Source organism: Dermacentor albipictus, chromosome 2 (assembly GCF_038994185.2).
Source record: "Dermacentor albipictus isolate Rhodes 1998 colony chromosome 2, USDA_Dalb.pri_finalv2, whole genome shotgun sequence".
Classification (NCBI taxonomy): domain Eukaryota; kingdom Metazoa; phylum Arthropoda; class Arachnida; order Ixodida; family Ixodidae; genus Dermacentor; species Dermacentor albipictus.
Genome location: NC_091822.1, coordinates 203,813,576 through 203,835,530, shown reverse-complemented (window position 1 = coordinate 203,835,530; position 21,955 = coordinate 203,813,576). Strand labels below are relative to the sequence as shown.

Here is a 21,955-nt window from a genome sequence, read left to right as displayed (position 1 = left end):
AGATTTCTGTAAAATCATCTGATGCCCTTCGTAAGCGAGAACCACTTGGTAAGACAGAAGAAAATCTAATTTCTAATCCCTTCGCGATTTCTTCTAGTGATTGTTTCATTTCATCGCTACTTAAGATTATAGAGTCAATATTAATTTGGCGCGGAAGAATTTTCCTACCGCGGAGAAAACGGAACAATGCACGCCTATTTTTATTGTTAGATAAGAAATCAAAATGCTTACAGTCGAATTCATCTTTGGCTTTAGAAACTGTATGTTTAAAGACAGCTCGAAAAAATTTATAGTCACTCCAATTTTGGGGACTCTGGTTATGCAATAATTTTTTCCAAGCAGCTTTTCTCTTTCTGTAGTCTCGAGTGCATTCTTCATTCCACCAAGGACTGTAAGAATTTCTTTTATTCAATCCAATCTCAAATTGAGCCTTTTTTTGAGAACTTTCCAAAGCGGAACAGATAATCGTGGTTTTTTGTTCTGTAGGCGCATCAGACAGAGATGAAAGAACATTTCGTAGGCATTTTTTAAAAATGTTGTAATTTATGAAGGTTCGAACCTGGTCACCTATAAATGTTACCGGACGTGCAACGTCAAATACTATCGGAAGGTGATCACTGCTTGTCGAACAATCAATAGTCGACCAAGAAGTTACGGAGAGACTCGGGCCAGAGAATGTAAGATCTAGTGAAGAGTAAGATCGGCCTCTAACAAACGTAATAGATCCGGAGTTTACACACGTGAGGCGATTGTCCAACGACCAGTTCCACAATCGGGTGCCGCACAAATCTGTTCTTAAACCCCATGAGATATGGTGAGAATTGAAATCACCTGAGATTACAATGTCACGTCCACAAGAGTTAATGACACTATCCAGTGTGCTAGTGTCCTGTACGCCAGATGGAAAATATGCATTAACTACGGTAAAAGGAGCACATCCCGGGAGAACCAATTTTATAGCTAGGATTTCACACTCTGGAGTAGAAACTTGATATGAAATTTTAGCCTTATGGCAAATTTTAGATGAGATAAGTGTAAGTAACCCGCCGCCTCTTGTAGGACGGTCTAATCGAAATGACCTGTAGAATTTCAGTTGAAAATATTTCTCAGGTTTTAGCCACGTTTCTTGTAACATAATTAAATCAGGATTAAGTTGAGAAGTTAAACAAGTTAAATCTACTGATGCAGAATATAAAGAGCGGCAGTTCCACTGAAGCACTTTTAGTGATCCTATTTTTTGGAAAGTGCCGCAGTCGAAACTGCCTTCTGCAGAATGTTATCCTTCAGCACATCACTGGACTGACTTTTCTTCGCTTTTGAGTGAGGACCGGAGGAGGAGTCTTCACTAATAGACGACATGGTTCTTTTATATGCTCGAGCATTTTGTTCTACCTCTGTCATCTCCAAATCTGTATTAACCAGATTACAAGTTGTAGGACCCGCAGAAGAGGGATTTGAAAGTCCAATATCATTATTGCAAGGATTGGCGTCTGATCTTTCATGATTAGTTTGGTGCTCAGGATCAACTGTTTGCGTTGGTACAGGAGCTGGGCAGGTAGTTTGCATCAAATGAGATAAATGACTAGAAACGGCTTGTGAGATACATTCACCAAGGCTCATTGCCAACCTTTCCATAGCCTTTGTAACTGCCTTTTCCACAGCGGCCTCTATAGTTGCAGTAAGTGATCGGTCCGGGGTAAGATTTTGTCTACCTATTATCCCCGCATAGCCAGATGCCCTTTCTTTCACAATGTTTATGGCCTCCATCCTAGAGCAGCGTCGACGATCAATTATTTCAATCACCTGTAACTCTTGAGCCCTAACAGAACAGTTTAAATAATTGGCTGATGATTTCCATCACAGAGGCAGCATCGCTCTTCTTGGGCATTACAATCACTTTGAGCGTGTTCTCCCCCACATGCGCAACAACGTTGTCTTGATTTACACCCTGCCATACTATGGCCGTATCGCCAGCAATTGCGGCATTGAATCGGACGCGACGCCAGGGGTTCAACTCTGAACACAAGGGGCCACACCTTTAGCTCTGACGGGCAGGAAGTTCCAGCAAAAGTCGCAATCACTGATTCTGTTGGGACCCGCTTATTGTCTACCACTCGAGTACATCGGTAAACAGCAATTACTCCAGTCCCAGACAATCTCTCAAGTGTTTCAGCGGGAGAAAGATCAGCATCGACACCTCTGACTATTCCCTTAGTGCAGGCGAGGTGAGCAGGGATAAAGGCACTCACCGGTAATGACGCGAATGACGAGCACTTTAGCAAATCCGCGACACAGGACTGGTCTGGTGACCGACACACGATACCTCCTCGGCCGAACTGCCTCACTTCCGTGATGGTCTGGTATGAAGAGGTAGCAGCTTGCAGGGATTTCTGGATCGCCTGGGGGTTGGTTAGACGTATAAAGCCTCCATTTGAAGGAACCACAGCCACCGGGATGTTGCTCACACCACTGCGGATGAACAAATCTAGAGGTAATTCATCCGTTGGAATAGAGGCCGCCCATGGGGACAAACCCCTGCCTGGGGAGTTTTTAGACATCAGCCTAGGAAGAAGGTGGCGTTAGAATTAGTGAGAGCTCAAGAAATAAGATTAGTAAAGCCTAATATCACCCAAAACCTGGCCAAGTGACAGAAGCCGCAGCGAACGAGCAGGACGCAGGAGGAGCAGCTTCTTCCCGGCTTCTTCCCGGCCCCTCTAACTCCTCGTTTTCTTCGTCTTCTGTTTCTTCTCTTCTTGTCCGTGCCTTTCGTATCTGTTACAATACATATTCATAAACTTCTCTCAATAGGTATTCACACGCTCGGGCTTCGCGGCGAGGCCACTAGATGGCACCGCGTGTCCTGAGGAAAGTGCGAGAGAGGAGCCCGGCTGCATACATGCCTCAAACTTGACGCGTTTCGGGGGCTGCAGTATGCTGTGCTTCCACATTGCTTCAATGTTAATTGCATTAGCGTCGACATTCATCGTGAGATAGGGTCTACCGGATGCGTTTAATTATTCTTTTTTTTTCGGAAGTTGTTGGTTTTGTGTACTTTTGATAACATCCAAAGTGGCCAGTCTTCCTTGTGGGTATTAGCCACGATTTGAGGTCACATTGAAGTCCGGCCCACAGTGCATATAACGCTCATTCATGCTTCGTCTCTCCGCTGTGTTGGTTTCTTTATTTTTATGGCAACTGCAGTGAGGCTCCCAAGTTCTTGCAGTAAGTTATCCTCCCTTTGATAAAGCCAACAGTGTGCAGTGTACGCAATTCGCGTCGACTCATTCACCTGGCGGAGAAAGACGACGAGCGAGCACCGAGGTGCCTTTTCGCGTGCGCAAGTTATCATCATCATCACATGATCGCGTGAAACCCTGCTTTGACCCTGCGAATAATGCAGTTCGCATCAGCATGGAGGCCGGCAACCTAGCGTCATCCAGCAGTAAGTACCTCACAACCAAGGTTCGCTAGCTATACGCGACGTCGTTCGGCTGGGGCCGGCAATCTCACCCTACTGGAGACACAACCGCTTGCTTGCACGTTCGCTCCGGTAGCTTCCAGTTGCCCGCACGGGACGTCACGAACTCCATACTGTAGCCGTATTCGCAGTTTCGAGCCACCGAAGTGTTGGTACCTCCATGGTTGTTAGAGATGCTCGATTTGACGTAATTCCTAGTCGGACGGAGTTGTGGGATCACTCGGCGGATTGGGTAGGAGACTGGTCCCTTGCCCGGCCGCAACCAGTATGTCTGGTGCATCAGCAGCCGCAGTGGCAGCTGTCATCTTTCCTCAAGGCCTACTGGCCGGCCGGCCGACATACAAACGAACGACGATCTTGAATTATTTAATTTATAGGGAAAATCCGAGGTGAGCTTATAGGTGATTATCAATGAAACAAATGAATTAGCGTAACTGGCTGGGCGAAAATGCAAGAAAGCGGCGAGGTTCGGTAAAGGACACTGAGGGTTCCTTTCCCTATACTTGCGAACGAATTTACCGGCGCAGCAGCCATTTTAACATCTGCCTTTTGTTCTTTTTTTAAATCGCTCTTTCTCTTGTGAGGAGGGGTGGTTAGGGGGAGGGGCTTTTCCATCCGAAGTGACATTAAAATGTGATCACATTACACTTACGAGGGGTCCGAAGTCTTTAATCAGCCCAGGCACACCTGTCTCCCCAACACCCACGTAATACCATTTTCTATATGCACAGGATTTTTCGCACGCCAGTGACTGACTTTAATGAACTGGGCGTGACTGGTTGTCGCCAGTATTATTGGGAAGCTGTAGAAAGTCGCTATTGCGAGCGCTTCAGATCTTCACAACGCGCAGATCGACAGGCGAGACATTTACGATGCCCACAGCCGCGGCTCATTTCACCCACGCATAGAGTAGTGGCAGAACAACAACTACCATGCTTAGTACTTGCAGACGACATTGTCTTATTATCGAATAGTCACAGAGCTTTGCATGGGCCGTTTTTCCTGGCCCGGGTCTGGCCCGAGCCTGAAAGTTCCATGCGTTGGCGCGCCCAAGCCCGGCCTGGTGATTTCAAATCTGGCCCGTATCCAGGCCGGCCCGGTTCGGTTCGACCTATTAGCCCTTGAGGCCATACGAAGCATGGTGAAGTTCTCGATTATTGTGAATATGCTGTTATCATGTTAACATGTTATCAACAGGCGCCGGATTGTCTTCAAGCTGCGTCAAAGCAGGTTTTTGCCCTGCGTCCCCTCTTCCTGATTACTCTAACCGTGAGAGAAATAAATATTTCATTTCATTACCAGCCGAACACAGATTATTCTTCGATTATTTGACACGAAAATACACCATGGACAGAGTGGGAAATAGGGAGGAAGCATACTGGCAACTGCCACCGAGAATGGCACTACGCCTGTTTACTCTTTAGGAAGGAGGATACGGAAAAACAATGACTCGCCAACCCGGCCCTGTGAAAGCGGGTGTGCATCGAAGCTGTAGTAAACCGCTGCTACAACTGATGAGGGGGGTATTAGTTATAAATGCGAAAGTATTATATGGTCCGTCAAGCTAAAAATCCGGCGTTAGCATCCGATGCCACGAAAACCCATGTGACCAAGTGGTTACGTCACGTTTAACACAATTACGTAACGTGATGACGTCATTACGTGAAACGTCGCGTGTTTACATCATCACGTCAAACTTTACATTACGTGACAACGCCATCGCCACGTGACAATATCGTATGATGACGGCATGTAATGACCTCATGTCAAACGTGACTTCACGCGATGACGTCATCGTCAAGCGATGATGGCAGCTGATGACGCCATCTAATGCCTCTGGCAAAGAGCAGCACACATGCGCTTCCCGCTTCTTTACGCTGTCTCCGGGATCAGCCCACATTTTTGTGTGAGCACGCCGCCATGAAAAATCCCGGCCAACTAGAGGCTAACAGCTTCGCTGTAAAACACCAGTTTCGCCCGAAAGGCGAAGCAGCGATTGCGATAGCAAATTCTGAGACCTGTTCACGAAGGATAGTAGTTTTATCGGCCATGCAAACTTGTAAACGTAGGCATACTAAATTAACAAGCATGATGTCACGCGTGCACAAGAAAACATGGAACACATCTCATTCGATGACCGCGGACACTCGCTGTCAGAACGCTGGCGTGAGGAAGCACGACATCGAGAGAATTGGCCTTAGTGCCGACAAAAGCGTGGCAGTTTGGGTGAGTTGGTACGTCATGACTGTTTTAGGCTTGTAGCGCAGCTCAGAAAGAGCAAAAAAAAATTACCGACGATTACGTTACTTCCTAATGCGAAATTTGAGCGCAGCAAATAAGCTGTTTCACCTTTTCGATAGATTGAGGCAAAGAAATCGAGCAACACATGTATGCGCTATCACAGAATTTTTTTTTTATTTTTCACACGTATTCCTTTAACAAAGACTCCACTAACAGTTCTTGACAGTCATGAAGGAAGCTTTGTGGTCGGAGAAATAGACTGATATATGTTCGACTTGGTACACCAATGCTTGATTCTCAAAGACGAGATCTATACAAGTGCCTCGCGAGGTTGTCACAGCCGTGGGACGCGTTACGAGCGAGAGGAACGGGATGTTCTCCCGCATAAGTGTTAGGAAATTGCTGTTTGTCTTTATGTCAACATTAAAGTCCCCCACTACTAACATCGGTGTGGATCGATGGACGGTTAATGCGAGTTGCAGGAAGTGCACGACGTCTTTCGTGAGTGCGGTAGGGGCGAAGTAGGCAGCTACTACCAGCAAGCCGTTGGGCAACTTTGCGGCGCACAGTTCGCCAACTTCAAAGTTCGAGCCGGTGCTTTGACAACCGGAGACTCGCAGGAAGGGGTGGGAGGGGGGCGGCGTGTACACCCAGCGGCAAACGATGGGGGCAGAAGCGCGTGCAGCAAGCGGACAACACGATAAAGGGAGGAGGGAAGAGATAGCAGCGACTGACTGATGCCGCTGACGCCGATAGTGAGTCAACCCCAGCTGCGGAGTTGGTTTCAGGGACAACGCCGCCGATGCCGACACAAACAATATGATACCCTCGCTTCCGCAGCGCTAAGAACCAGGGGGGGGGGGGACCCTTTCCTCCTCTTTCTGCATGGCGGCGACGGTGTTCTATGCAGTCACGTTATCTTGACTCTCTAGCGGCGTCAGCGGCATCCAGCGGTATCAGTCGGTCGCTGCTAGCGCTGGGGGGATGAAAGGGGGGCGGAGCTGGTTACGAGGCCGACGACAACGCCGACGCGAAACCCAGGAACGGACGCCAAAGAGCTGCGCTCTAAAAAAGGAAGGAGGTAGGGGTAATCAAAGGGAACGGAAACAGAGAACTTAGTGCCGTGTCTCGCTTCAACGTGAATTAAGCGGCGAGAACACAGCGCACACGAAGCTATCAGCACTCGGTGCAGTCTGTCCCCATCTCGGATCGCTTTCAAGATAGAGCCCGCCCGGCCACTCTTGGCTGCGCCATACGCAGCCGCTGAAGTACAACTCCCCCGTGCACGGTACCTTGCGCGTGGTGGATGACGGCACGCTCCTTCATCGCCTTCCCGCCTTGCGCACGAAAGATCGAGCCACCAACGTCGCCCCACTCTCGCCTGCTTCCACTCGCACATATAGCATACGGCGCGCGGCCACGATGTTATCGCACTTGCGCTTTACACTGAGTATCACGGAGACGGCGGAAATGCCATATAATTGGTAGCGAAGTTATTTGCTGGAGGCATATTTCACTGCGTGAGGCTTGCGGTATAGTCGCTGCTAAAAGAAAGTGCATCCTTTGTTTACCAAGCTCGTGCGTAAAAGTGTGATATGAACGACCGTACTAAACCTTCCAAATAGTTGTGCGGCAACATATAGCGAACGCATAGCACGCACGGCTATTTCATGTCACTTTTGAATCTCGCAAAATCATTGCGATGGTTATAGCGCAGAAAAAACACAACACACAGCAAGCGAGACGGGACAGGCGCAACTGTGTTGCTGCGCTTGCTGTGTGTTGTGTTTTTTCGGCGCTATAAACTTTTTCTGGAAACATGCACCAACTAGCCTCCCAACAAGTATTACTCATTGCGATGCACAGTAATAAAGATCAGAGCAGTAAGCTTGGCGCGAATGTAGATTTAAATAAGCTGCTATTGGCTTTCAGGAATACCATAATAAATGTCCACTATAAGCTTTTTGTCGTTAAATAGGAAGCGGTGACCCGCAAGGCTAACGCTCATGTATGTACAATCATATTGTCACACTGAACATGCTGCATTCAGCTTCATTATAATGGTGTAGATTTTTCAGTCGACAATTTAGGTTTCGCGATGTAAGCAAATTTGGACTTTTGTTTCAGCACATAGGGTGTCAAAAGCACAGTGCATTTACAGCATATAGGCAACGTAGTTTTATTTTCTTCGTCAAATTGGAATGTGATATGCCTGTTTGTTCAATAAATTCGCAGGGCTTAGTGCCAGAAGAAACATTACGAGGCAGTTAACACGCAGGATCAGCCACTTAATGTGTGAAAACATAATTCAAAAAGAAATAATGCACAGAGGGAACAAAATTTTCTGCGATCTGTTGTCTTTTTTCACACCCCTCTCACCAATGTTGCATAATTTTGCATCGCCCACGTACGCTTAAAGCATTAGTATAAAATCAATGGACACTTTAAAGTCTAAATTTAGTTAGTTGAAATAATAATGCTAGAAACTACCGTAGAACATTCAGTTCGCTTGAACAAGTAATAAAGAAAAATAATGAAAACCAGTAGTGAGTTGCACTATGCCTTAACTTAACCCTCTATTGCATGGTGTCCCATATTTGGCACATACCGGTTACCATTTTTTTTTTCGCGTGTGTGACATTCCCAGTTGAGAATGTGCTACCGTCCGAGTAATTATCATAGTTATGCGCACTTATTATGGGCAAGTGCTGCCATCTCTTGAGCGATACGCAAAACAGGTGAAGATTTTGGGAAGTGACGTGAAACTCGGGGGGGGGGGGGGACACGAGCAATTGGTATGTTTGTTCTCTGAAAATTTCCACCGCGGAAGCATAGAAAAATTATTTTGGCATATTTTTGGTCCCACCAATTCAAGCCAGTTATCAGTTTTCTCAATTTCGTCTTTAACTACAGCAGAGAACCCGAAATCGGTGTGCGCCATATTTGGCACCGTAGGCACTTGAAAGACAAAATATGGTAACGTGCTGCCATCTGTTCAATAGCCCGAAGCTGCAGGTCACTCTATCACAAAATGGAATTTTGTCGATCGGTACGGTGAGGGTGAATCGCCTACCAAATTGCCGCCTGAAAAGCGAAAACGAACTGAAATGTAAAGGACGTGGTGCTTCAGAAGCACTCAAAAGCGCGATAGATGACGTGGAGTTATCGTGTGTGCGGTGGTACGATAGCCACGCCATGACATTTCTGTCGAGCTTTGTTGGGAGAGATCGAGTCCAAAAGACTAAGCGCTGGTTTACCTCCGCCAAGCAGTTTTGCGAAATTGATTGCCCCAGCGTAGTAAAGGTCTACAACAGGCACATGATCGGGGTCGACCTGCTGGACTCACTGCTTGGACTTTACCGCATACATATCAGGTCGAAGAAATGGAACTTTCGAATGTTTACGCATATGCTAGACTTATCGGTAGTAGCAGCATGACTATATATATTGTACAGGAGGGTGCAGGAGCAGCTTGGGAAGAAACAGGTACTGCCGCTGGCTCAATTCAAAGCTGTCAGGATTGGGGGCTCAATCCCATCGTCCGTGGTCCTTTGCCAAGATTGGAGTACGGCATGAATTCGGAGGTAGCTGGCCCATGCCGTCGTCCAACTTATTTACGCTGAGATCGTTGATGAAGTGAAGAACTGCTTCTCATCGAGAACGAGGAAAATGGGTTTATTTACAGAAATTAAATCAGTCTAACATGACTGCTTGAGAGAGTATCAGTCCAACATGACTGCATGAGAGAAGTGACTCAGTCTAACATGACTGCTCAAGAGAAGTGTCTCAGTCTAACATGACTGCTCAAGAGAAGTGTCTCAGTCTAACATGACTGCTCAAGAGAAGTGTCCCCAGCATGCGCACAACCACCGTTTTTATACACTCGGTCCGCCGGCCATACGGGGCGGAGACTGTTCGTTTACTCATCACCACCTCGCCGCTGCTCCGCAGATCAGTTTACAGACACAAAGGCACACACATTCCGATGGTCAAACGACGGCGTTGGAGGGGTGCCGTTCCGGAAAGTATCGGTGCCAATCGAGGGTAGCTCGTTGTTTTGCGTCACGCCGAAGCGTGAGACGCACCAAAATACGTCGTCCCCACGGCAGCTTGTCCATGCGTGTCAAATCAGCTCCACGTTGGGGAACTCCGAAACCATTGTTCACACACCGAACTCGTCCCGTCACAATGTCGATGGGGCTGGAGGAAAGAGGCGGTTTTCACCACAAAGGCCGCTTCTTCGAACGCCTCCTAGCTGCAGTGACGGAGAGGGTGCGGAATGCGCGTCTTGCCCCCCTTGTCGTAATCGGGTGGCAATCCTGCTTTGTAGCTCGCCATTCTTAACAAAGCAGAAATTGCAGAATGCCTTACCTCGCATAACAAGTGCCTACCCAACAAGCGACCTGGAAGGCCTTCTAGTCAAGACATCGAATTCCAGGTTCAAGTCAAAAAAGCACAGGGACCAGCGGCCGCAATGCCACCCAAAGACGACCGATCTGACCAACTCGGCCACTGGCCAGAATTTGATGAGAAGAAACAAAGATGTAAGCGGCCATCTTGCACAAACAAGTCGTCGGTAAGATAGAGGAAGTGCAAGATTCATCTCTGCCTGAACGCAGCAAACAACTGTTTCATTTCATTCCACACATCGCGCTAAAAAGACCACCGTCCGTGAAGGTTTGTTTTCCGCCCATGGCAGCAAGAGCGCTCGGCCATCTTCATGGTGTGCCATATTTGGCACAAAGCTGTATCTTTATTAATACAGTCGTTATAACTCTAAAACTCTTTGTATATGTGTCTGTTCATTCAATCAATAATAAAAGCTGAAAAAATAATTTTAAAATGCCTTTTTCATAATTCATGCAATACAGGGTTAACACTCAAGCTAATTTGTTGATTAATATTGCAGAAATGATTTGCTAACACTTTATTTCAATACTCCAAGAACTTGTGTAAAATTAGCTTGTTTTGTTTTTCCGTGAAAGTGATCACGCACAAAGCAATTCAACGTGGCATACCAATGATTCCTGCCGAACCTCTACATGTTTTACTGCGGCAACAAAACATATTGTAAACGACTGTCTTTGGGCACGTCTTCTGCTCAGCAAAGACGTACCCAACTGTACCAAACTCCTTTCATCGATTCCTCTTGGGGCTGCTATATGAAGAATACTTTGGGCAGCTGAAGGTACATCGGAAATAAATTATTTGTCGACATCTCGTCTGGTGGGGAGGTACATTATTATTAAAAACGCAATTAACAGAATGGATGAACAAGGCTTCCGTGTGGAAGCTGATTTGTCTAACGCCTACGACTGTGTTTCTAATATGAAGTCAGGTCTGTAGAGTTTTCTTGCAGCTAGTCTTCCACCATTCCCGCCAGTTGCAACCAGCTTCCAGTTTCCAATGTGTTCATCGCAACTGCAATTAAATTTCTTTCTTACTCTTCGTCATTTTGATCCGATTCTGTGATGTGTTGCTATACTCTTGAAGTTTGTCTTTCGCTCTCAACCCCTTAATGCACTTGCCCTTTCTAACAGGCGGGGCCACTGGTAAACTAAGCGCGCCACCTCCATTAGAACGGCTTGGTCGTCCGTCTCTCGCCTGAGTATGATCACTTATAGGAACCAGAGGTCTTAATAACCTGGGAGCAATGTTGAGCAGACTATTTTACTGTCGCGAAGACGAGAGAGTTCCGACAGAACCTTTGTTAAGGTAACTATTGAAGTTAAAGGGAAGCTGAAAGGTTTTCCAGAAAAAATGAGTGAACATCTGTACATAACGGTTTTCAACCCTCCGAATTCGAATATCGTATCGAAATTGAGCGAAAGAAAGCGCAAATATATTTTATTTCCAGGAAAAGTGCAGCAGCGGACACGCCCAGCTCGCGCGTCTCGTTTCCGCCTGTGATTGGTCGGGCGCCTCGTGACGTCAACTCTAGTAACCGACCGCTGCCGCTACACATGAAGCGCGGTGCCAGGTAGTTTGGTGCTGTTTTTCTGAGACGGTAATGGAAAATTTAGATAAACTGCGTTTTTCTGAGGAGTTCGGCGTTACTCCCTACATGTACGAGCCGATTGCGAAGAGCCGGCCTCTCGAAGAAGCAAACGATGCTGGTGCGAGCAGTGCTTTCGACGCGAACGAAAAGCAAAGTCTTGGGATCTCCTCGTGTTGGAAATGCTCTTTGGTGAGTATGTTTTTTGCAAAGCGATCTAGTGATCTCGCCGATCTTTCGCCGATCTAGTGAGCTCGTTTCCGGTCATACAACTGCAGTGTTGTGTTCCTGCATGACTCCTCGTGGAACGTAAGCGGGGATACGGTCGTCGGCATTTGTGTGCTGTCCAAAGCTGTCGGCAATCTACAAAGACGGTTTAAATGCGCGAAAAGCTTCCCGGTTCATGCAGTACGTGTAGTGACCTTCATCTGTTGACTACCACGTTGACTACCACTCACGTTGATTACCACTCACGTTGACTACCACGCACGTTGACTACCACTCTACATACACGCAGACGCACAAGCAAAGGAATGCAGGGTCGATCGAAGCAGATTACGATGACACGCATGCAGAAACAAGCGCGATCAGGCACGGTCGCGGACGTTGCGAAGGAACGAAACACTAGAGTTGACGTCAGAACACCGCGGTTTCCGGTCTCCGCTCGCATCGTCAGCGTCAATAGCAGATCGCGGCATTCGACGGGGGGCGGAGCTACAGCGCAATTTCAACCGACGATTACGTCGCTCCTAATTGAAAAAAAAAAACCAAAATTTTACCTACATGGTTTATAAGGTTCCCGCATCCGTATATGAGCGTCTTATTGAACTCGACAGACTCTTCAGCTTCCCTTTAATGCGATGACCATTCAAGCGATGTAGCGATCACGTACGCACACACCGTATTGCAGACGGCACTTTAATTTAGAATCTGTAGTGGCCTTTCTGAGATTGAAAGGGATTCGGCTGTATGCGATGCACACTGTCCCCGTGATCGCCCCGCGTCGCTACGACCCTCGCTCGCTATGGTTGTCCATGACGGCAAGACGACGACGACTATGCAGACGGCTCACCCACTGAAGACGATGAAATTACGAATAAGTGACGTCGATGGAAAGACAAAAGCGGTATGACGAAGTCGGCATGACGTCAACGGGATGGCAATTCTCAAATTACAATATTATAACGACGACAGCGCGATGACGACGGCCCGAGGGCAACGGGATGATAAGTATATGAGCGTGACGGCGACGGCGTGACGAGATTGGGGTGACGAAGCTGGAATGAAAATGGAACGACTACATCACGGCGGCGCTATGGCAACGAATGTGTGACGACGACGCAATGACGACGGTGGCATAATCACGATTGATTGGCAATAGCACAATTACAACAGAATGAGGAAAGACGTCGATGGGAAGGCAGTATGACGACAATGGAATGACCACGATGGAATGACTACGATGGCATAACGACAACGGCATGACAACAAATGCATGACGACGACTTATATCGACGACGCAATGACGACGATGACATGACAATGGCGGCGCAATCTCCACTGAATGACTGATGACGTTGAATCACAGCATGATTACGATGGAATGACGTCGACGGAAATGCGTCAACCAAACAACGAATGTGGTATGACAATGACGGAATTACGACATACATGGAGAAGAGCGGGGAGGCAGCGCGGAAGCGAGGGGAGGGGCGGCTTCGACTCCGCCAAGTGCGTACTTTGCACGGCTGCGCGCGGTCGCGCGCGCCGTTATGTTGATGAGAGCAGCATTCCGGGCAAGTTGGTAATCCATTGTTTAAATGACATTGCGCGACAAAAAAACGACACGGACGTGAGAGAAATGTGAGAGAGTGATTTGCAGACACCCTTGTGCGCGCTGTGTTCTCGCCGCTGCACGAACGGCACTTCGCTCGCTGCTGCTTCCACGCGTTCTCACGCCAGCGTTTTGACAGCGAGTGACCGCGGTCATCGTGTGTGATGTGTTCATGTTTCCTGGGCGCGCTGATACCATGCTCGCCAATTCAGTTAGTGAGCGAATGCTTCTAAGTTTATGCGGCCCATAGAACTACTATCCCTGCTTCGTATGTCACTAATTTGCTATCGCATTCGATTATTCGCCTTTCGGGCGAAATTGCGCCCTTGTTTAAGCAGATTAAATCAGAGGGAAGAATGATGCGACAAGCGAAGAGGGCCAGCTGAGAGAGATTTATCTCGGGAATTAATTCCTATAGACAGTAAACAAAAGTGTGGAATGGGCTCAGAAGGTTAAAAGGACAATCAATCCACCCTTTGCCTCTGCTGAATGACGAAAGAATTAGATTGGAAGACGAGGCTTATGCCTTTGGGGAGCACTTCAAGCACTAGCTCAGTTAATTGTACAGCCTTTCCTTAAACACAAATAACAAATGGAACGCATGCATTAGATCGCAAGTGCAGGCAGATCGAACCCTACAATCGCCCTTTTAGCATTGCCGAGTTAAGAGCCTATTTAAACAAATGTGAGAGCTCCACACCGGGACCTGACAAACTAATCTACGATATGGTCAAAAAACCTCCACACAGACACTTAAATTACTCTAATCGCACTTTTCATTAGTATATGGGCTGCTGGGTACCTTCAATCTACATGGGAAGAAGCCATCATCGTTCCGGTTCTACAGCAGGAGAAACAGCCTTCTTCACAGACAAGTTATCGCCTGATAACGTTCACAAGTTGCCTGTGCAAGCTATTGGAAGAAATGAAGAAATTATTAACTGCCGTCGGTTACATTTTCTCGAATCAAACAAATTGCTCGATACATGGATAACAGTGTGGCTTTACTGAAGGCCGTTGAACAATGGACCATCTTGTATGCATTGAGGCAAATATTCGTAACGCTTTTCTCTATAAACACTTTTTGTCCGTATTCCTTGACATGGAAAAGGCGTACCTAAACACGTCCATGGCACTTTGGAATATTGCGTGACCTGTCAAGGTAAACGATTAAGCAAACGATTATACAACGGTGCCATAGTGTACCAGTCTGCTACGCCCAGCGCCCCCTGAAGATGCTGGATCCCGTCCACCACCTAGGCACCCGCTTGGCCGCAGGCGCTTTTAGGACAACTCCTATGGCAAGCCCTAAGTAGAGGTAAACGAGTGGTCACTCCATGTATAAAGGACGTACTCCAGCTTCACATATTTTCTAAAAGTAAATGCGAATTCCTCTGGACATTCGTTCTATTCAACCATGAACGCCATGATCAGTACCACGCTCTTTCAGAACCTACCTGCAGCGAGAGAGCCATTCTCGTTGCGTGTGCGGAGTCTCAGTAAAATGGGTGTACCACTCCTTGAACATCGTCTCACGACTGCAGCAAAGTTGTTACCGCGGTGGTAGTGGTAGCCAATAGAGAGTGACACCGTTTATTGAGGTCAGTAAGGACGCCCCAGAGGCGCATATTCAGGTGCATTTTTTCAGGACTTCAGGCGAAACACTCGTGCTCAGAGTATTACATTTACGCGTCAAGATCACATCAGAGTCCTTCCATGTATTTCTGGTCACGAAACTCCGCCGCAGTGATGCCAACTCAGGTCAACGTTTTATCCCTAAAATGAACCCCGAGAAATCCCTAGATTAAACAAAAATCCCTAGATTTTCTTTGTTTACTTGTTAATGTGGCAATTTCAGCTTTAACAAAGTCTCAGCGCAGTTCACTCTTTGTTCCATTTGTTATACATTTTATCAGAGATAAATAAATATGTATTAGCCGCATCTGTAGCTTTTTTCTTAATTTTTTGTAGAGTTATCATGCATACAGGGTCGACAGATGGCACCACCATATAGAGGGGGAGTCAGCAACGACACTCTGCTGACTCCCTCTGTATCTGAAGTGAACGAGTGAACTTCGAGCAGACGACTCCCGTTTCACCGCACCGCCTTCCGAGCTGCTCCTTCAGCAGGCTCATCTTCACGCGCAAAGAACCCATGCAGCCCTTTAAAAAAGGAATGGTCCCAAGTTGAAAGAGCTGGACATTGTCTGCTAAGCCCCGTCATCACATCAATGTATTTTATTCAGACAACATTAACAGTCTTTTTATGGTGCGCACAGAAAAACGAACATGTTGGAGTTCGTTAAAATCCCCTTCTCGCCTCAAATAGAACACTCAGAAGCGATGAAATGGCGTACCTCACCGCACAGTTCTGTATTTATCAAAGTCTCAATCAAAGATTGTCAAACAGTAGTTGGAGAGACTAAGAAATGACATCACGAGAAACTGACATCCCCAAAAATGTAATCTTGCTAGTTATAGAGCAGTGATTAAGATGTAGAGTTGGTAATTACAAAATCAGAAAATGGTTCCTTAAAACTGAGAATATATATGTTGTTTTGGTTGCGCAGCACGTTGCAACGAAGAAGTCTAGCATACGTGTAAAATGCTTTTCTTTAAAAAATAAAAAACGCTGCACAGTAGCACTTTCTTCAATAACAAAAACACGTACGACGCAAATGATAGTGTATGCAAAGATAACGTAAACGCACGTGCAGTGTCGATGTTGACGCGATAAGATAGGTTTCTTAACACATCTAGAATTATTATACGGCACACAAACAAGGAATGAAGACGCGCACACAATCTTAAACTCTTAATCATCGTACATATCTTTGTTCATTCTCTTCAAATGAGAAGGAGTGATCTTGAAGCTGTAACAGCAGCTGTCCATCAAGGTTCTTTTTGCGTGCAGCAAACCGCACAACGCGTCTGTCGACAATCTGTTTCTTTGCTTTGTTTTCAGCAGGTTGACTTGCGAAAATACGCGTTCGACAGCAGCGCTGGAGTGTGGTAGGCACAAAAGGTTCTTCATAAAACTTGACAGCAGTGGGTACTCTTGTGATCCGTCTCCTTTTTTCATTTGAGACACTTTGTGCCAGAACTGGCTCGCAGTCAAGTCAACGTGGTCGCTCAGCTCCATGTTGCGAAGAAGTCGCCATTCCCTGTCCAGTTCGTTCACTTCATTTTCTTTCACGATCAGGGGAAAGGAGACCGCAAGCGACGCGATTGATGGTACTGTCTTTCCCAGGACAACTTTCGGGTCTATGACTCGAAGGTTTTTCATCTGTTCACTTTTTAGGGGGAACCGCAGGTAGATCTGGTGAGCTGCTTCAATAAAAAAACTCTAAACACCGCAGCCGAAAGTTGTGAACCTGATTATCGTTTAAGCCGTGCGTGTTACCGGCTAGTGCGGCAGTTGGCTTTGCTCCGAGGTAAATTTCTTCCAATGGCAGGAACTTGGCTGGGCCTTTGTACCGCACATCGGACAACGGCGTGGCCTCCAGGTAGTCTCGCTTGATGTAGCATTCCAGTATGCATTTCAGCATGGCCGAAACCTTTTCATGGAGCAAGTGAATTCTGGTTTCTTCCGACTGCATTTCCTTATTTAGGTTAGTGAAAAAAGGCAGGACGTACTCAAGAAACTCGAGGTAGAGTTTCGTTGACGGGTCAGTCAGTTTTTCCAGAATGGCTTCTGCAGCAAGCAGGCGGTCGTCAGTGGCTGCTTTTTTGAAAAACAAAATCAGGGCAGGCATCTGCTCAAGCAAGCGTGTCACAACAACTTGGAGAGACAGCCACCGTGTTTGGCTTGGGTGCAAGAGCTTGTGCGGTTTCACCTCTGCCAGCTTCTGGAATTCTTGGAAGGCAGATGTCTGCTTCGGCGACAAAAAGTAATTGAAAACATCGCGTGCCAGATCTTCAACTCCTCTTGGAAGTGTTTTACACGCATACGAGGCGCACAGATGGAACGAATGGCAAACGCACTTCATAATGAAGAGGCCTGGAATTTCTGCTTGTAGCAGCGACGCAACGGAATGATGTGCACCCATCATTACGTTCGCTCCGTCGGCCGCAAAACCAATCAAATTTTTGTCGTACGGAATTTCCGCAGCACTGAACACCGCCTTTAAGCTAGTGTAGAGAGAGCTGGCAGTCGCATCACTGACTGGTACTAAGTCCAAAAACGCATCCATTATGCCGCCGTCGGCGTTCATTACTCGGGCGACAAGTGACAGATGCTTCACCGTAGCCTTGTCAGTGGATTCGTCCACCAGAAGGGAGAACTTCTGTGTGCGCAAAAGCTCATAGAGCTCTTCGCGACTCTCCTCTCCAAGCACATTCTTTATGATTGCAGCGCACTTTGTCCGGCGGCAACTTAACTTCTTTGCAATCTGCGAGTCGTCACACGACGCCTTGACAACATCAACTAAATGCCCCATGGCATTAAAAGGTAGACTGTGTTCCGTGACAAACGCAGCACGCCTGTTTTCAGCCTCTTTGACCGATTTGTCTACTTGAGTTTGCCCACTTATTGAAGGCATGGATGTCAGCGCGCGGGTCGATTGCAAGCTTGCAGCGCTTTTCTTGTGCTTGGAGCTTGCAAGGTGGCGGTCGATTTCTGATTTCCCACCTTTACAATCGGATCTGCATGCTTTGCAGGAAAAGTACAAGGGCCCTTTTTTACTGGCTGACAACCACCCTCTGTACTTCGGATCCGCTTCCCATTTGGTCAAATATTTTTGGTCGTACGCTTTCGCTTTCTTTTTGCTTGGCTCACCATCATCAAAGTCTCCTGGTCCAGAAGTTGCCATCTGACATGCAGCACGTTTGAACGGTGAAGGTACGCGGTGAGCGTAAACGTAGCGCGTTGATGCTGACACAATTCAAAATTCAACTTTTTCTTTCGTAGAGTAGCAGTCACTCGTAGCGCCGGAGATCACACGCACGATTACACAGTTTGAAAGTCATATGGTTTCGTTTTAGCCGATTACTTCGCGTTGCAGAACTGCTGTCGCCATCTATCAGCTTGGCAGAACACCAAAAATAGATGAGCAGTAACTAGCATTTTTCATAGTATTCTCTGTTTGGAAGGCAATATAATCAGATACGCCTGCCTTGAGGCCGCCTAAACTAACAATTATACGGCCTCTTAAAATCCCTAGATTTCACAAAAAGACGCTAGATCCCTAATGCAAGAGAGAAATCTCTAGATCTAGGGATAAATCCCTAGGGTTGGCATCACTGCTCCGCCGTCACGCTATGGGAGAGGGACATATGCTGCCCAAAGGTGCCGCGACGCGGCGCCACTGTGCCACAGAGGGCATCGTTCGCGTACCGAAATGCGTGCGCAGTGCGAGGCGAGCTGACTTTTCGGTTGCGTTCTGTGCATGTGCTGTGCTATTTTTCGAGTGTTAGGCTGTTTGGTTGAAGTGGTGGGGTGGGACAACGATGCCGAACACGTGTTGCGTGCCTGGGTGCCGTTCCGGCTACAAGGGCACGACCGAAAAGGTGTCGTTGTTCTGTTTACCTAATAACAAGGAGCAGCGCGAGAAATGGAAGCGGGCCATACCGCGGCAGGAAAGTGGCGGTTTTAATTTCGAATCGAAGTATACACGTGTGTGCGCGAAACACTTTGACGCCTCGGACATTGTCACCGCGTACAATTTCACCATCAACGGCGACGACGTGTCCCTGGAGCGTGAGAAGCCTACGCTGAACACATTTGCTTTATTCTTCGTTGCAACCTCAATTTGTGTTATACCAGGATAGAGTTGTTCACAGCAATAGCGCCCTTACCCCGACCATCTATGAAAGGTATAGCATTAGAATTCCTTTAAATGCAAGTGTTAAAACAGAATAATACGCATTGTTTTATTTTCCATTGTCCTTTAGTCTTGGCTAATGATGGGCTACAATTCTTCAATTGCACGTACTTTTAAGTCTATAAGCTGCTATGAGTAAGAAGGTTATTAGCACACTGTTAGCTACATTTGTATTGTGACTAGCTGAGCAAGTTTTGTCTGCATGTTTAAGTAACAGCTGAAGAAGTAGAAAGGTGGTATCTCTAACAAACCATTAAAAAAAATTGCTGTATTTGTGATGTGGCTACTTGTGTTCGTTTGAGAGTTCTTTAGCCGTGTGTTATGAAATGCTTATGCTTTACACTTTCTTGTTTATAGAAACAATCGACTATGCATTCTGTACTTATTGCCATTCGTTTGCTGGTGTTTGTTTCCTGCCTCCCAATGCATACCTCTCACGTTTGATCTTACTTCTTTATGCGTATTATATCAGTGTCATGCTTTTAACAAACTTCTTGCATTGTGAATGGTGGACCATTTGTGACCGGACGCCTCCGTGCTATCTGTATTTCGCTCCGTTTATTTTACATGATAAATAAATGATCGTGCTTGTATTTTGTTTTTGCACCAACACGTTTTATTTATTTTCTTAATCGAATTATAAAGTTTTTTTTTTCATTTTTCGACCATGATAAGAATATCAGGACCGGCGATTGCAACATTTTAACATATTGTAAATAGTTGCGAATTAAGAACCTAAATACCTAGTCTCGTCGTTTCTGCATCGAAACCACGAGCAGTGTGAATAAGTGCTGGGCTTACTGACGCTTCTAAACGACTGCTTGCTAAGGCAATTGCCTAATTACAGCTAGTTTCAACTGTGCAAGTCCTAACACTTCAGGTTCGCCTTAATCCGTTGTTAAAAGCCGCACCGAAGGCATTTAGCAGGATGCGTTGTTGGGCAAGTTGGTTCATTGTAATAGGAAACATTGGTTGCGCTTTCTAGACAATCACATGTAAGAAGACAGGACAGGTCTGTCTTTCTGTCCTGTCTTCTTACATGTGATTGTCTAGGAAGACATTTAGTAGCGAAGTTCGTCTTGCATTAATTCTACCTAAATCTTATTCAGAAATGACATCGCTTTGCAAGAAATCTTAAGCGCATGGAGCAGCTCAGTTCCCTTTTCTTTGTCATTAAGTATTCTACGGTAGCAGCCCTTTGCAATAGCAATTTCATTCTTTTGATCTCGTTATAAGATACTGCCCACAGAGTCCTTCTATGCCACTGTTTAACAGAAACTGAACAGCTGTGCTCGGCGAACAATCTGGCGCTATGCGCAACGGAGAATTGGCGCTTACTCCTCTGGTGATAAGTGGGACCACTGGCGTTTTGTTGCGAATGCGCGGTGTTTAATTTAAGGCAAATATTAAAAAGCGGAGCCCACCGAAGCGTTGAGGCGAACGGCGATGACGAAGAAATCCGGACCGGGACCGCCCGGCCGTGTACAGCGGACGCACTTCGACGGGGGCGAAATGCAAAACACCCGTTTATTTAAATTTAGGTACATTTTAAAGGATCCCAGGTGGTCAAAACTAATCCCGAGTCCCCTACTACGGCGTGCCTCATAATCGTATCGCGGTTCTGGCTCTTAAAATTCCAGATCTTTTTTCTTTTTGGTCTGAGATCGCCGCAAGCTCCATGTTATGAGCGGCTTTTTTTTTCGTCCCGTGCGCTCATATCATCGCAGAAGACACGCTCAGGCAGTAATTTAATTATATTCAATGTTAAAAATAGTTACGCGAGAGTAAAGCGATCGTTGAGGAAGTTGAGAAAGCTAGAATACCGAGGCTGCCCCACACACAACCACAGCGGTAGCGGCGTTCGCATGCCCTCTCATGCACGGTTGCGCCTCTAGCAGCGGGCGCTGGCGCTATATGAAACTGAGGCGGCAGTTTCGTGACCAGAAAAAACATGGAAGGACTCTGCTAATACTGAACTATTCGTATTAAAAATATCATTTCATTCGATTATAAAACGGAAAAAAATGCTATTGTCTACGTCTATTCGATTCTAAGAAAAAATAACATTTTGACGTTGCCTTTCAGTAATATGGGTGTTCGAAAGGTTTCGTTTTCGCTCGACTCTGCGCGCTCGACTCTGCGCCGCGCACGCTTAGGAGTTTCAGTACTTTCGTTATCGCGTCGTGCTGTGAGGGTTCTGCTGGCTCGCGAAACTTTCATTTGGAACTAGTAGCGAGAATGCCACGTTCATGTGATGTCGTGGGAAGCCCTCGTTGCTTTCCCGCTACGGAGAGCCGGTGTCGAGGCCGCCGTCGTAGTACGCAACGACGCCGGCAGTGCGAGCCCTCAGCAGCAGGTCGCGCTCGTCGGTGCCCAAATCGCTGAAGTTGAGCCCACCATCGCGAGCCAATCTGTCGGTGTCAGGGTCCTTTGCGACGAGCGTCGAAGTTTGCGTCATAGAATGAAGTACCAGCTTATGGGCGTATTGCGCTGGAGTTTGAGGTATAGTAGCGGCGCCTGGTGGCGGTGCGGGAAACGACATCTGAGTCATGCCAGCTTGGCTGTGGCGAAGCACGTTTCTAGGC

General features: G+C 46.9%; 1 protein-coding gene across 5 annotated transcripts in view; it reads left to right on the top strand.

The window, feature by feature from the left end:
- Window positions 1-3,337: 3,337 nt before the first annotated feature.
- Window positions 3,338-21,955, top strand: part of LOC135897326 (uncharacterized) — a 334,910-nt gene continuing 316,292 nt past the window's right edge. For 4 of the 5 annotated variants that reach the window (XM_065425935.1, XM_065425936.1, XM_065425933.1 and 1 more), the window contains exon 1: window positions 3,348-3,442. In XM_065425935.1, the coding sequence (XP_065282007.1) occupies window positions 3,412-3,442 (31 nt within the window). In that variant the 5' untranslated portion in view covers window positions 3,348-3,411. Of the gene's footprint in view, window positions 3,443-21,955 lie in introns of all 5 variants that reach the window. The other variant, XM_065425932.1, reaches the window with a different exon arrangement.